The sequence below is a fragment of the Falco peregrinus genome, chromosome 10 (assembly GCF_023634155.1).
Source record: "Falco peregrinus isolate bFalPer1 chromosome 10, bFalPer1.pri, whole genome shotgun sequence".
In the NCBI taxonomy this organism is placed as follows: domain Eukaryota; kingdom Metazoa; phylum Chordata; class Aves; order Falconiformes; family Falconidae; genus Falco; species Falco peregrinus.
Genome location: NC_073730.1, coordinates 28,190,832 through 28,206,805, shown reverse-complemented (window position 1 = coordinate 28,206,805; position 15,974 = coordinate 28,190,832). Strand labels below are relative to the sequence as shown.

Here is a 15,974-nt window from a genome sequence, read left to right as displayed (position 1 = left end):
CATCTATATACACTGGTTAATATTTACCGGTACTGAAAGGAGGACTTCAAGGTCTGATTTAATGTAACAGCAAAAGTCTTAGCGTCTCTGGGGAACCCAAACTCTACCTACCTTTATGCTTCTATGGTAGTTGGAGCACTAAAGCACTGAACCTAATAAAAAACAACTACATCTGCTGCTACAAATTCAGTTTTGTCCATTATCAGCAAACCACCTAACCAACTTCAACATACCTCTAGCATCAGTGCAAGATAAGCAATCACTTTTGTCTTTCTCCCAATAAACCTACCCACAGCAGAAATAGAATTTGATATTCAACAGAAACAAGCAAGCTAACTCAGCCACCTACTACCCAGCTTTGATCAAGAACCTGAGAAGCAAATGATAATTCTTTCTCAGATTTGCTAATTACATAGCGGAGCTTTTTAAGAAAAGAGCAAAATTTCATAGGAATTAAACCTCTGCAAAAAGAACAACTATTAAATACATTTATATAGTGATTAACAAAAAATGAGCATGTCATTTGTTGCACAGTTTCTCCAACAGCTACCTTAATACAGCAAGTCACATACAGCTGTATAAGAAAACTAACATACTACCATACTACCATCTAATCTGTCTGTAACTGACTCCACCAAACCCTCAGAATGACATATAGTCTACTGGTTTCACTGTACTAAAACAATTCTAAATATAGCCAGTACTAAATAACAGCAAATTATTAAGTACTGACAAGGCTTATCTTGCTATCACTACAGTGAAGGACTCAAATAGCATCACTGCATGTCCTTATAAATAAAGACTGTTCTAGCTCTAGATACATGTGGCACAGAACTATTTCTACGTACCCTACTACTAGCAAAATACTTTTTGTTTTGCAGAAACCTGTTAACTAACAAACCTTTTCTACAGAATTTTTAAGCTACTGATAATGAAATTTGCATTTTGTAAATTATGCACTGATCCTTTTAGTGAGCAACTGCAGATCCTGCAATGTTCTAGATACTTCAATTTTCACTGGCCTCAAAATTATCCACAATATATCTGGCATCTAGAATGAAGACAAACAGCAGCAATGCACTTGAAAACTACAAAAAAAAAAAAAAAAAAAATTGAAGTGACTATGCCTATTTCTGAATAAATCAAAATGTGTTCTGATTGAATTCAGCCTTTAATTCTGAACATACCATAAATTAGTTTCTTCACAAAACACTGACTTCTTTCATCGTTGGTCACAAGATATAAATCAGCAGCTCATAATTAACATATTCTAAGTACAGTATGTGAAAGCCTGACTTGACAAAGAAAAGTAAATACAAATCTCACTAAATTTTAAAAAGTAAAAAACCATTTAATTGAAAAGTGCATTACCCATACTGCATTCTCAAATAATACAATTCTTACTTCAATAAGTTCCAACATCATCCTGAACTTCAGACCTATGCAAAGCCTTGCCAAGCCGGTTTAGATTAACATCAGAATTTTCCCCTTTTCTATTTGTTAGTCACATTCTTAAGCAGAAAGAGGAGTTTTGTTGAAGTTACTATTCCGTCACCCTTATGTTTTAAGTTCTTATTTAATAGCAAACTCTGCAAAACAAAGTTTATCTCAAAAGAAAAGCTATGTCATCAACACAACTGTTACCACAAACATTAACAGGACTGTGCTACGGAACTCAGTACTTCAGAAACTTCATTAAAATAGTATCAATTAATAGTATTAATTAATATCAAAGAAATTTTATCAAAACAAAATAAATCATCTTATACCTTTCATATATACATGTATTTATACATATACACACACACACGTGTATCTCTATTTCCTGGATCATATAGAAGGCACTTTTAGATTTCAATTTTTTTTCAGAGTAATGCTGTATTACTAAAATGCAAAGTAGTTTACATTGTACTTACTTTAGCAATCTGTAGCAACACAATGCAGTGTTTTATTGATTCTACCATGCTCTAGGAAAACAAAAATAAGGGGGGGGGGGGGGGGGGGGGGGAGAAAACTTCTATTACTATATTACAATATTTTGTATTTACAAGTATTTTTATTAGTTACACAGAATATTAACTAAAATATTGGGCAAGAACTAAATGGACACTCACTTCTGTAGAACGCCTACTTTCCCTTCCCCCCGTTTTTTTTTTCTCCACAGAGACAAGAGCACAGCAGTAGAAAACTGAAGTTTCCAAAAGCCACATAAAACACAGGTTGCAGGGTGAAATGGAGGTCAGCTTCAAACTTTCAGAGCACTGCAAGCAGATTAACTGCCAGCTGAAGAAAGGGTGAGAAAGCTGGGCTTGATTAATCTGGACAAGAAAAGGCTCAGGAGAGACCTTGTCAATGGGCATCAGTATCTGTCTGGGATGGCAGAGTGTAAAGATGACAGAGCCAGACTCTTCTCAGTGGTGCCCAGCTACAGGACAACAGGCAATGGACACATTGAAATACAGGAAATTCACCTTAAACACAAGAAAACAATTTACTCCAGGAACGATCAAACACCGGAACAAGTTGCCCAGAGAGGTTGTAGAGCCTCCATCCATGGAGTTAATACTCAAACCCCAACTATGTTTGGTCCTGGGCAACCTGCTCCAGCTGATGGTGCCCTGAGCACCACTACAGACCTTCAGAGGTTCCTTCCAACCTTAATTATCCTATGATTTTATGACTCGAAAGTGCTAGACAAAAATCCGAATACAGCACCAGAATCAGGCTGCCTCTGCCATCACACTGTTGAACCTAATATGGATTCCTCCTTTTCTGTAAAAAGCCCCAAGAACTTATCCAAGAAAATAAGGTGAATTTCAGAATCTATACATAATAGAGATGACAATTAAAGACACTTACACTGGTTGTTTCTTTGAGACTTTCAATTTTCTGTAAAAGAAAAATCAAAACAGTGTGGTTAGAGACAGAATTTCCAGCATCTAGTTTGACCTAAATACTGTACAAACACCACATTTTAATCTTAAAGTGGGGGAGGGAATAAAAGCGACCAACATGCTGGAGACTATTTCTGTATATAGACACAATTTTCATTTTGTAATTGACAAGACAGAAGTCAAGCTGACAGTTAAAGCTTAAAGATGACAAAATTAGGAATTTCTGAGCAGTGACGTTATACATATTTACCCATCAAAGTCTACATCATGTCAGCTTTGCATAGGATCAACAAAACCAAAATACAGTATGAAGATTAAGTCTAAGTGCACGTTTTATATCCTTATATAGTATTCTGAATGGTGGCACATTTCAAGGATCAATATTACTTGATATAACCATAATTCAACTATAACAAACATATGCAGTTACACACAGTTTGTTGGTGGGTTTTTTTTTAAATCCCCAAAAATAACAGTGCACACGTTCTTGCTCTTTTTAAGCCTCCAGTAACAGTGCATCTGGAAATCTGCCTACTTAATTTTATCTAGAAACACTGGTTCATGAAGATTTCCTGCGTAGAATTGCACTTCACGCATGCAAAAGGTGTCTACATGCCATTTTACACATAAGTATGACCTATCTAAGAAGCATAAGCATCCTGTTGACATCCTTGGGTCTGTCTGCAGAAAGCAAAATTACTACATTGGACTCAGCACTGAACCTCTACTAACTCAATTACAGTACCTCTTTTTTATTAATATGAGCGTCTCATGTCTTGAGTCACAATCTTTTTGATTCTTGAACAATCAAAGTGTGTAAAGGAACTTTTTCCCCACACAACATTGCAAGCCAAACTCTACACCGTAAGAGTAACACGCATCTATAAATCTACAGGAATTAATAGTCTCAGCTTGCAGACTAAAAAGAAAATAAATGCAGTGACAACTTCCCAGCCAATACCCGGGCAAAATTTTTTCAGTTATACCCTGTCCTATATACTATTCATAAAGATGCTACGCATTTTCTTAATTGTTAATTGGCAAGAGGTGGACAAACAGCACCCAGCCTCTGCCTTTTCCACTGGAAAGACTGGACCATGCTGATCTAGGAAACAGCATATCAGGGATGCTGTATCACAGTGTTATATGTACTTCTGCTGCTAGCAGAGAAATACAACAACAGCTAAAAGTTCCTTTGTTTTGCTTTTGTTTGTTTTTCATGTCTCTACTATACTTCCAGTCCAAACTTCATCAAGACATATTGAAAAGAGCATTTTAAATACGACAGCAGTGAAGTTTTGAGTCTTTTAGTACCAAAAGAAACTAGGCAATGTACCCAAACATACAGATCTTGCCAAACTGGCGATTATGCAGCTGAAATAAATAATTCAGTCTCAAGGCTTTATAGCCAACTGTAGGCAGCTGTCAGCAGTTTTGATTATTCCTTACCTGTTTTTTTCCCCAACATGTTATAGAGTATTTACACACCAACTAAACTGATACCTCATTCTCTTCACTGATACTGTCTTTGTCAAAAATCTGAAAGCAATGTCAGGCCATACAATGTAATTCAATCACACTGTTTTCCCTCTACCCATTTGTAATTTTCCAAACAATAGGCTTAAGACACTGTTACTCTTACACACAGGTACAGACAAAAGGCTAATTTGTCCAAGATGGCACACAGAAGATCTGAGATGGGAGAAACCTCAGGACACCCAGTTTCCACAAATCATACAATCATTATTTTTTCCTCTATGGAAATGCGTCCTCTGTGAGCTGGTCAACTTAAGTAGTAACAGTACACATTAACTCAGTTTTTTTCAGATTTGTGCTGCACGGCTACCTTGCAAGAATACAGCATGCTGAACTGGAATACCATCATCTTCATAAGTACACAAAACTATGAGAATAACGCAGGCAAATCAGACTGACTCAATCCCTGACAAGACCCTTCTAAAAAGCACTGGCCCTGTTCTTTAGGGCTAATCACTGATATCAAAGTCCCTGGATTTTCATAAGCAATGTTATTCTAGAATGGTGACGTAAGCAGGTATAAAATACAGTTTGTGAACTCTCCCCCTGTAAGATCTTATACAAACATACTATGGACATGACACTGGGGAAAGAAAAACAAGTGGACAATCAGTAGCAACAAAACCGGCATGCTTACAAGAGTGGCCGGTTTGGAGAAGAAGTAAGGAAAATGCTTTTATCTCTCCAATTGTACAGGACTACACTGCTATGTATACACGCTGCTACAAACCTTGCAACTTTATTCTTATTATCTTTAGTTTTAACTTGCATTAAAGCAATATAGACAATTTAGAAAATACAAAATCATAAATAAAATCATAAGCAGGTAAAAAGAGGGATGTTGAAGATAAAAAGCATTACTAATAAAAATAGTATCAAGGAATATAAATCACTACTAAAAGTTATCACAGTTTTCTCTCCTCAACATCCCTACTCTTTGAAAACTGACGAAGATAAAATTTTAGTAAGACAGTTTCCCTAGTTTTAGGTAATGAATACACATATTTTCAAATGAAGAATCAATTTCCTGTAGACTTACATTTGCAGAATGCAGTCATGTGCTACATCTAATCTAATCAAACTGCAAGCTGCTACTGAAACTACTCCATCTACTTGCTGCTTGTTGCACCTCCTTGACATCTGATTTTTTACAAAGCCACTGGTGATCCAATAGTAATCTAATTTTGTTTCATTGAACATGTTTTTTGTCTCATTCAACAATCGTGACTACAGAGGAATCAGCTCATCCCACAGAGACAGGCAGCAGAAGCACATGGGAGTAGCTGACTTGTAGTCAGAATTGGTAAGGTGCAACCTGAATCTGTGTGCTCAGTCTTGGGTTTACTTCACAAAAAGCACTTGTGGTGAACCAAACAGCATAAGCAGGATACACTTCCCTCCAAAATCTTGTTAAGTAATGTCAGCTTTGTTCTAGCCTGCCATATATACACATCTCTGCTGTTCTGATGTTTTTGAATGCTTACAGTTTTATTCTCCCCGATATGTGGGGTCAAGTTTCACAAAACAAACAGAAAAGCTTGAGTTCTCACCAGTAACACTGCTAACACTTTACGAAAGCAAGGTCCCATCTTGACTTCACCTTGAAACAGCAGTACCCTCAGATCACACACCTTCCTTTACTTCCTACGTAATTGGATATAAATACTGGACTCCATCAGTAGATTCAGCAAAACCAGCAGCACTGCTATAGCATTTGCAAGACAGTACAATGCCACAATACAATGTTCACTGTATTTCTGCCAGGAGTATTAATATGACACAGAGAATCAATGATAATCATAGTGTTTCTCAGCCTTCAAAATAAATCATCTACATCTGCACTGTCTTCTTCCAAGTTCAACAGATTAGCAGTCTCAAAGAAGGTATCCAAGAGATCTTGAAGCATCTCGGCACACCTATACCCTACACCATTATCTCCAAAACCCAAGTATTCTGTAACTAAAAACCAGCTCGTCCAATGCTCTCTACACTTACACAAATAATAGCTCATGTTTTAAAAACCATAAACAGTTAAAGAAAACAGCACTCAGCTAGCTGGGAAACACACACCACAAAATTACCAAATCTTGTTTCCTCAGAGGGAAAAACCGTGGGTTGGATGGAAGTATGCTGCAGGTTACACTCAGCTCAGTCTGATAGCTGAACCATACCTTCATAAACAAATAGGAAAACTGCTAAATGCAGTGTCAAAAAAACCTCTTAGCTGCTTTAGTACAGGAAGAGACAGAATCAAAAAAGTGCTTTGCCAAGTCTTTTCATTTTTAAGAGAGAATAAATGGAATCTGTAGTAATAGCAACCCTCATCAAGATTTAAAACCAGAGGAAGCTGACCTCTTCTAAACAAGCCTCCTGCTTTCTCTGTAAAGTCAATCTGCCTGTTCCATAGATACCTTGCAGAGATAAAGAAAAATCAGCACAACATGCGGAAAGTCTCCAGGGATTAGAAGCACTGTCACAGGAAAAAAGAAAGTACTGCCTGATCTGCAAAGTAGCATCTGGAGGGAGGTCAAAATTGAAGGAGAACTCTTCCCAGTAAGACATACCGATGGAGAAATACAAAATCATTAGATCTTGCTCTCTTGGTCAGCTGCCTACAGATTAAACATGCTTACACAGAGAACATTTGTACTCCAAAGTTACTTTAAAAGCCTGTACATGCAAAAGAACTCCAGAGAGACTTATCACTTGTGAAGTTCCTAAGATGCCACATAACATATCAAACACGGTGGATGACACATGAAAGGACACAACCATTGTTACAAAGTAAACTAACCACAGAAAGAATGAAACTTTTCAAAACTGAAACTGAACACCAAGAGAAGGTCAGCTCATTTTTCACAAGTGTGATGGGGGAGGGAACTATGATGAAATACACCACTACTTTATGATACTGAAATTAGCGTATTTGCTGAAAACAAAAGCAACTCCTCAGCAATAAACCCCTCATAAGGAATTGATAAATCCCTCCTCCATACCACACAAATTAACATACAAAACCAGCATGGTACTTAATCCAAACCCACACCACCAAAGGGTCTGTGCTAGCCTGTCTTGAACAAAGCGATTGAACTCTGACATACAAACTTGAATTTGAAATGGAATAGGAGGGGATGCAAAAAAAAAAAAACACAACACTTAAGTGAATTAGAGCCTCACTAAATAAGTAGCCCTCCCCACATAGCAAGTTACATTTTTGGCATCCTGACCGAAGGTGAATGAATTATGGTATTCTCAGACATCCAACATGTGGTATGCTAGTCACAGAACTACACAAGATGAAGACTATGTGAAGTATGTGATTCTTAGTATTTTTTTTACCTTCAGAATAGCTTTGTGACTCCTACAAACATTAAACATTCATCTTTGTTAAAGATTTTTAAAAAGCACATTTAAGTTAAAAATGCTTTTGATAGTTGGGTAACAGAGGAGTAATAATTTCCTACATACTGAAACCTTTTTTAATGTTATTACACCCAGTATTACTAAAAATTCTTGTTTGCAACCTATTCACAACACAAATGATGTTACTATTCAAACTGCTTTAACTGGTTTTGACAACTTGATGAATTTGAACTGTAGATTCCTATAGACTACAGAAAATTGATGCACAAAATCCATCTGATTAGGCAAAATAAACAATATTTAAGACAAAATGTACTTGCTTTTCTCTGTTCATCATCTTTGCAGTTCTGGAGTTTTTCATCAAAGAGCTAAAAGAAAGAGATACTTGTGAAAATACTGCAAAGTGTTATTTTTTCATATAAAATCAGCCAGAAACACCAAAATTTTAAAGCCAAAAGCATTTAGTAAGTACTTCAGTTACACAATGCTGGTATTATGACCCAAAGCTGGTTTTGCCCAATATTTCTTTACAGCATTTGTGATATAACAAATTTGTAACTAATCTCCCCCACATTATCCCATCCTGCAAGAGATCCAATCTCAGATCCTGTCTAGCTCCACAGTTCAGCCTGGCATGATTTTACCATGGTCGGAACAAAACCCGTGAGGTTAAGTAATAAAAGTGACACTCATCAGAACTTTAACCGCCTTTCTTTTATTTCAGCAAAGACCTCTGGGGCATATAGAGTGCTTACCTATATGCTTACCGGCCTCAACCTTTATCGACCCATCAAGGTACCTTGTTATTCAGGTACCTGATTCAAATCACACAAGATCTGTAAGCACATTTTTTGGGAAGATACACAGTGATTTCCCAGCATTAAGTTCTATTTATGTTCTTAAAAGTGGACTATGAGATGCAGCTAAGCAAACTGAAGCAAATTCTTACTGTCCCTCCTAAAATTCACTTTTCTTTCATTATTAATTAATTCCTATACCCTCTCCCCCCCCAAGCTGGCCTGAAATAACAGTTAGAAGGTGTAAAGATTTAAATACCTTCCTCTAGCGATGTGTGCTAGATTGGTCCAGAGCAGGAGACAAAGGTAACTCCTGATCAAGCCTTTGCAGCTCAGCTTTGAATTTTGTTTGCATCTCTTTTGCCTACCTCCATTTTTGTTGGTATGCTCTTCCCCCTCTCCACCCTCCCCTGCAACTGAATTTTTGCTGAATATCCCATCCCACATGCAGTACTTGCCCATTGTATCGGGGGGAAAAAAAAAAATCCAAACCAGCAGAACTGAAGCCATCTTAACAGCAATTTTAACATGCTGAGTCATGGGAAAAAAGTGTCCTAACCAGCAGCAAAAACTGTTTTTCTCAATAAGGTGAGTACTGAGAAATACAACCCTATCATTCCTCACCTTCCCACCTACTCTTAAAATACACATACAAAGTGTAAAAGAACCACGTTTGTACAAGATTTCTACAGAATGTTTTCATTCAAGGACAAAGTGCAGAGTGTCTATTGCTACTGCAACAGTCATGTAACTACAGTTGTGGATAGTTTCAATTACTTGACAAAATTTTCTCAAGATAAATTCTAAAATGCTATGAGCAATACAATGAAGTTTAATTTTAAAACATAATTAAATAAATAATCTGTCACTTCCATGAAACTATAAATACAAAAGAATGCTTTAGCCATTGTAAACCATTCTATGAAATCTGTTTTGAGTTACTCTAATTTTCTAATTCTATTTTAACAGTCCCACAATCCATTCTAAGAGAGAGCCATTTTCAGCTTATTTCAGCCCTGAGCTTGTAACTTCTAATTTTTAAACCTCTAGTAAAAAATCTCTTTATTTCAGAAGTAGTTAGAACTTACAAAACACCCAAAGCTAGGGAGAAAAAAAATTAAACTCAATCATCAGACTTCATATATAAAAAACGGTATGGTTTCTCCAGTTCACAGTCAGCTCAGCCAGATGAGTTCTCCCTGCATCCCACATTTACCAGAACGTGCCAAGCATCAAACATGACTCCCTCCCTCCGCTGAGCTTTTGTTCAATCAGACCTTGAATTCCACACTGACAAGCAGACTCCCAACACGCTAAATACACCAGTTAGTTACCATACCTTCAGTTGGTCTATCAAGATCTGTAAGTAAGCATCAGCCTCAGTAAGTTTCTTGTCAAAATCATGAACGCTGGGAACAAATCCTGAATCCACACCCTATATATAAATAAATTAAAAAAAAACAAAACATATAATTAGCATTTAAGAGGAGGAAGAGAAAGGATAACAAAAATATGGTTTTGCCTGCCAACTGACTGATAAAATGTTGCCTTGCCTCTCATCCTGCCATATGCAAACACAAGCACACAGCTGAACACATTTGTCTTCTATTTACGGCTAAATCAGTAACAGTAAATTGCCACATATTTTCAGTGGGGGTATAATCATCACACAGCAGAGTATTTCATTACTTACGATTGAACAAATCCCCTTAAATTACACTAATTGAAGTTTCTTTGGGAAATATAAAACAGAATTAAAGTTTTTCCTCAAGACTATCCATAATTCCATATTCTAACATTTCAGTTAAAGACAACAAACCCACACCCAACCACATGACTGCACTCTTCACACTTCAGACAAAGACAGCTCAAATCACAACTTCTTAGCAAAGAACTGAACTAACGAGTGCTAAATCTCTTCTTAAATATAGGCCTACCTTTGAGCTAAAAAATTCAAAATTATTATTCCTGGTTGCCCTAGATCCTCTACAGTTTTAATGATACGTATTCTTCTCACTGTACTTCATTTCTTATGTTTCGTTGCACATATGACAACAAGGACAAAGTACCACTGCTGCAAGAATGATTACTTTTGCATTTTCTCTCTTGCAAATTTGTTTCTCTTAATAATGTAAGGCTCAAAGCACACTTGTGCATGTAACATAATCCCAACCTTTAAACTGATAAACCATGTATTTAAAGACCTGAACAAACTCCCACTGGGTTACCACATCTTTAACTACAGGAAAGAAAAGACAGGATTCTTGAAATTGATTACTTCTGACTTCACACACATATGCTGTGTAAACACATTTAAGGTTTATTTACATAACACCTTGAAAGCAAAGGGAACTGCAAAACAAATACTGAGGCACTCCCTGCTTAGAAAAAATAAAAATTGCACAATGCAAGTTAAACATATAGGAAGAAAAAAAAAACCATTAAGGATAAAGGAGCAAACATCAGTTATAACAGAAACATAATCCTGAGAACATCACAGAAGTGACAACACTTTTCTACTAGCCTAAATACTTTTAACTGTATTTACACTGATCTAAAGTATGGCATCTTCACTTCAAACTCTTAGGAAACTATCAGCTGTGCTGTTTTGGCTGCTAAGAATCTCAAGAGTCTGAATGTGTAAAAATTAGCTAGTGATTAAAAAACATTTTGTATGGGAGAAGACAGGCAATCCATATATTTGCAAGATTCCATATTAGCATAATGTTTTCTTTGACATTGTGTGCTCTGTAAATGCAGGGAAGTTTATTTTATTTTTGTATAATGTGCCATCATATTAAGAGCTTTACTGATGGCTCTTCAGAGGCATGAAGGTTTGTGTGCAGTAGAGGAATGACTTGCTCTTATGCCTGACAAGCTGTGTGCACAGTATCACGCATACCAAAAAACATACAGCCATCTACTGACTGTAGACGACACTATTCTTTATTCATTTGCCAAATCTTAAACTGTGCTACAGACTAACACCCAGATTTTGACAACTTCTATGTGAGTAAATCTATCCATACAGATTAGTTGGTAAACCAACATAAAAAAAAGGTACTTCACCCTGTATTAGCCAGTCCACACTGCACAAATTTAGAAACAGTGTTTTGAAACAAGGAGGAGGGAGAAGGGAAGCAAGCAACCATTCTGACTATGCCAAGAAGTTACCAAAAGAACAAAGAACACCCAGCGTAACAAGTTACCAAAAAGAAACTAATAGGCAGAAAGTGGAATCCTCTCAACCAAGAAACTTTTGACAGTCCCTCAAACTACTCAAGTTCAAATTACACCGAAACTGTATGAAATTAGTATTATATTTCCTTGTTGAAAACAGAATTCTCTGTACAGCTAGCAGCCAACACATTTGTTTCAGCAAATGGTCTAGCGTGCTCAGTTAAAAAATTCTGGAGGTCAGGTTTCATATACCAAAACTGCATGAACTATACATAAAATTTCTGCTGAAGATACCACACACAGAAATATAGTTTATGGTGCAAGTTATCTGTATGCTGCATCAAAATGCTGATTTTTATTTCAGTCATCAGTCTATGACTACTAATATGTAAGACTGGTATTTTTAGTGATGAGCTAAAGATAAAATGCCATTTTTAAATTTCAGCCTCTTAGCACTAAAGGAAAAGCTGATTAAAACATGTAGTGTTACAACTGAGCAGACAGGCATAACAAACACAGAGTGAGAATTGTGGCCTAAGAAGTTTTATTAGAAAGTTAAAACTTCAATCCATGTAAAGAGAAAACCGTAAGACTAAGTATAGCGTCAGGCTGACATAGCACAGAGTTGAAACATGAAAATAATTTTGGAAAGCACAGGTACTTAAGGCTGTAGCACTTCACCAGATTGCTCCTGGTTTGTATAAAGACAGTTTAATAACCTACTGAGCAAATTTACTAGCCTGTGTTATATGAGATTACGTTAAGGACTGTAAATGCTCACATAAGTTTCAGATTGAAACTCAAAAGATAATGGAAAGTTAAAAATACCAAGACTAGAATTAGCACAGAAAAAGCCACTGTATAAACAGCAACAAAATCAATCAATATTTCAAACCCAGCAGTAATTTAAAAAGACCAGATATAAGAAGGGCAGATTTGTGTAACAAATCCTTATTAATTAATTATCTGGTCACTCAAACACACAGTAGGAGAAAAAAGGGGACCCCACCTCTTTCTTCCCTCCCCTGCCACTTAGCAGAAGCTTCAAAAGAAACAGGTGAGCAGAGTCAATAGAATGGCATTTAACAGTTTGTTAAACATTTAAGTTAGTAAACTGCACATCTCAACTAGCAAGCAGGTTTCCACGAGAAACTTGTATGATATGCTGCTCACACCTTCATAAACTGACAGGTTGCCTGTAGATACCTCCATCCTTGGATGGCAGAGTTCAAAACTCAACTAGATTTCACTCTAGACAACCTGATCTAACGTAGAAGTTGGTCTCACAGTGAGAAGGGGTTGGGACCAGGTGACTTCCAGAGGTCTTCTCCAGCTGAAATTATGCTGTGAATCTGAAAATATGTATCTTCAAATTACAAAAAAAGACTAGGAATCCAGACTATTTTAGATCTTCAGTAATACACTATTTCTTACTGTCAGCACCAATCCAGAGTAACATAACCTGTTTTTCCACTGAATAAATAGATCTATCAGTAAGTAAACTATTTCCCTCAAGTAACGACTACTCCGTGTTCATGCAGGTTTTAAGGAACTAGCAGTTATACTACCAGATGAAATAGCTGCAGAAGCAAGTAATTTATATAACTTCTAGTCTGTCCACCACTTCCCAAAACAATACATTTGTTATCTGACTCCTCCACACAAAGAAACCTCTATCAACAACAACTCTAGAGAAAGAGAAAAGGGCAACATAGCATTCTTTCCCTCATCTCTTGTCACCACCCACAACTACTGGGATGTCCCCTTCAGAATCTACCAAAGGTTTAAAGGCTAGACTCTACAGGGCACATGCCAATCCTAGTGTTTGTAGGTAGAAAGGAGAAAACAGGGTCCACTGACCTACCCAATTAGCAGTCTCCCAGTGTGATCTGCATGATATCCAGTAACTTGGAGCAAGCAGACAGGATGGTTATCCTGGGAAACTGTTTATATGCTGGTCTGGGGTTGAGTAAAGAACTCTTTTGCTAGGAATCCTGCAAAATTATTCTTTTCAGATACAACCCTTTTTTTGGAAGGGGTGAACAGGAGGGCAACAACAACATATAAACCAGTTTAAAAAATGTATTAGGAGCCTTATCTCCATTACAGAACTGCTAGCACTAAGGGAGTTTATGTGTTGTTTCCTTGTCCTCCAAATGAGAAGTCATGCACATCACTAATGCATTTATATGCAAAACTTGTCCACACTAAGAAGTAATTTCAGCCTAATTTAAACCAGTTCTTTCAAACTAGGATGGGACAAAAAGACTGCATCATCCTTAGAAGAGTCATACCAGAAAAATAAAATTCAAACTTATTTCTCAAAAAAAAGCATTACAATAATGACCTCTGTGGAAAAAGAACAGTAACAAAGGCACGGAAACAAAGAAATAGACAGAGGCAACAGCAAAGACTTGATGAGCTGTCCTTGTAGATTAGCTTTACTGGTGAAGGAAAAGAGAAAGCTGCATAGACCAGACTTTCTTACCTTTTTGAAGATACTTATGCTATATTCTTCATCTCATTAGGATTCCAAATCCAACAACAAAAAAACCCCACCTTGTGGTAATTAAAGCAGTGAATAAGAACGCTTTCCCTCCATATGCAATACCTCAACAGAAACATATCCCCTGCCTACAGCATATTTGATTTTGTAGAGTGAGACAATGCCTATAAGAACCACCACACAGAAAACTGAAGAAAAATGCCAAATCAACTAGTAAGACACTAAACAATGACACTTTCTTATCTTTTTATTTGTGGCAAAGATGTATATTTTTTTTTGTCTGCTAGACTTTTAAGCAATATTTAAAGCTTAGAATGTAAATGTCTCAAAATGAGTTTAAAAACAGATGTATGAGTTCTGGAAGGCATATGAGCCTTCCAGACAGTCAGAATATTGCAGTTCCTTAAAAAATATAATTAAAAAAATGATTTTAAAAAAAAAGTAATTTTGCTTTGCACAGCACAAAATACTTAGCAAAGACCATGTAGCTATAGAACTAGGAAAATAGGAGGAGTTAAAAAATACCTAAGTATTTACATACTGATGTAAAATCCTGTCAAAACATATGTTAGAATTCTGAAACCTCACAAACACTAAGTATATCCTGGAGTCCCATCCCTTTACCTATGTAATTTTTTTATGTCAACGTGCTTGTTCACTATCATAATTTGCTAGCAAACTCTGAAAAAGGACAGCACGCCTGTTAACTCCATGCCCTTCCACCAGCACTTGAAACACATCCATATTGATATAGTCTTAATCAAAAAGAATGTGTTCTTAGTTTTATGCAGCATTGGAAAGCCAGCGAGTAACAATATAATATAATCAAGAGAAACATACAAGAATAAGAGATAGAATGAAACTTTGCTTGCACCTTTAGAAATGTTATCAAAAATGCTGGTTAACATGACACCAAACGAACCACTACTAGCAACACGGTTCCACACTTTACACCAGCATAAGTGAAAAAGAAACAAATCAGTTCCCCTGTTTATTGTCACCCTTACTCTGCTCTTTCGAGTCAGCATAAACATTTACCTTGCCATAAAATCAGCTCAATGTGGAAACTAATCCAGGTTAAAACTAACCTCGGAAAGGGAGGGCAGCAGGAAAAGTAGTTTTTAATCTGGGCCAGTTCCGAATCTGGTTCCAAGTTCAGCTATTCTTGCTGCACTGCCTATTCCCTTTTCCTAGGAGAAGCAAGACAGGACTGCTTCAGGCAGCAGTATCAACTCTATTGGTGAAGCCACGGTATAACTCTTCAATATTTAAGCCACCATTGTCACTCTTCACAGCAACCATCCCAGATACGCTTCTTAAAATGCAGTTTTCTTATCCTTCTATTACCCAATTATGAAGCAAACATCTTGTTTAAATTACGGAGGTTTCAAGCTACAGAGCCATTCATATTTTATTTTAATTCCTTTCACTTTTATGTGGTAAGAAACAGCCCACCTTTGCATTGACAGCAATTTCAGTTCCTTTGTCTCCACACTGGGTCCACTTAGAGGCTGAAATAGCTTGGGGCATCACCTTAAGGTTTTTCCTAAGTTTGGGCAGAAAAACCTCTGTAGCCTGCAAGTATTTAAAGACTCTCATGTGGATTACCACTGTCCTATCTACTCAAGAAGCATAAAAGACATCTGATTTGTAGAATACGCAAGTTTCAGCTTGGTATTTTTATTTTTTAAATCAAGT

The 15,974-nt window shown here is 36.7% G+C and overlaps 1 protein-coding gene across 3 annotated transcripts in view; it reads right to left on the bottom strand.

Moving 5' to 3' along the window:
• The window catches only part of OSBPL9 (oxysterol binding protein like 9), a 63,906-nt gene that overhangs the window by 17,166 nt on the left and 30,766 nt on the right, over positions 1 to 15,974 (bottom strand). For all 3 annotated transcript variants that reach the window (XM_013294640.3, XM_013294641.3, XM_055815309.1), the window contains 4 exons: positions 9,930 to 10,025; positions 8,114 to 8,161; positions 2,860 to 2,889; positions 1,917 to 1,967 (listed from right to left, as the gene is read on the bottom strand). In XM_013294640.3, the coding sequence (XP_013150094.1) occupies positions 1,917 to 1,967; positions 2,860 to 2,889; positions 8,114 to 8,161; positions 9,930 to 10,025 (225 nt within the window). The remainder of the gene's footprint in view (positions 1 to 1,916; positions 1,968 to 2,859; positions 2,890 to 8,113; positions 8,162 to 9,929; positions 10,026 to 15,974) is intronic.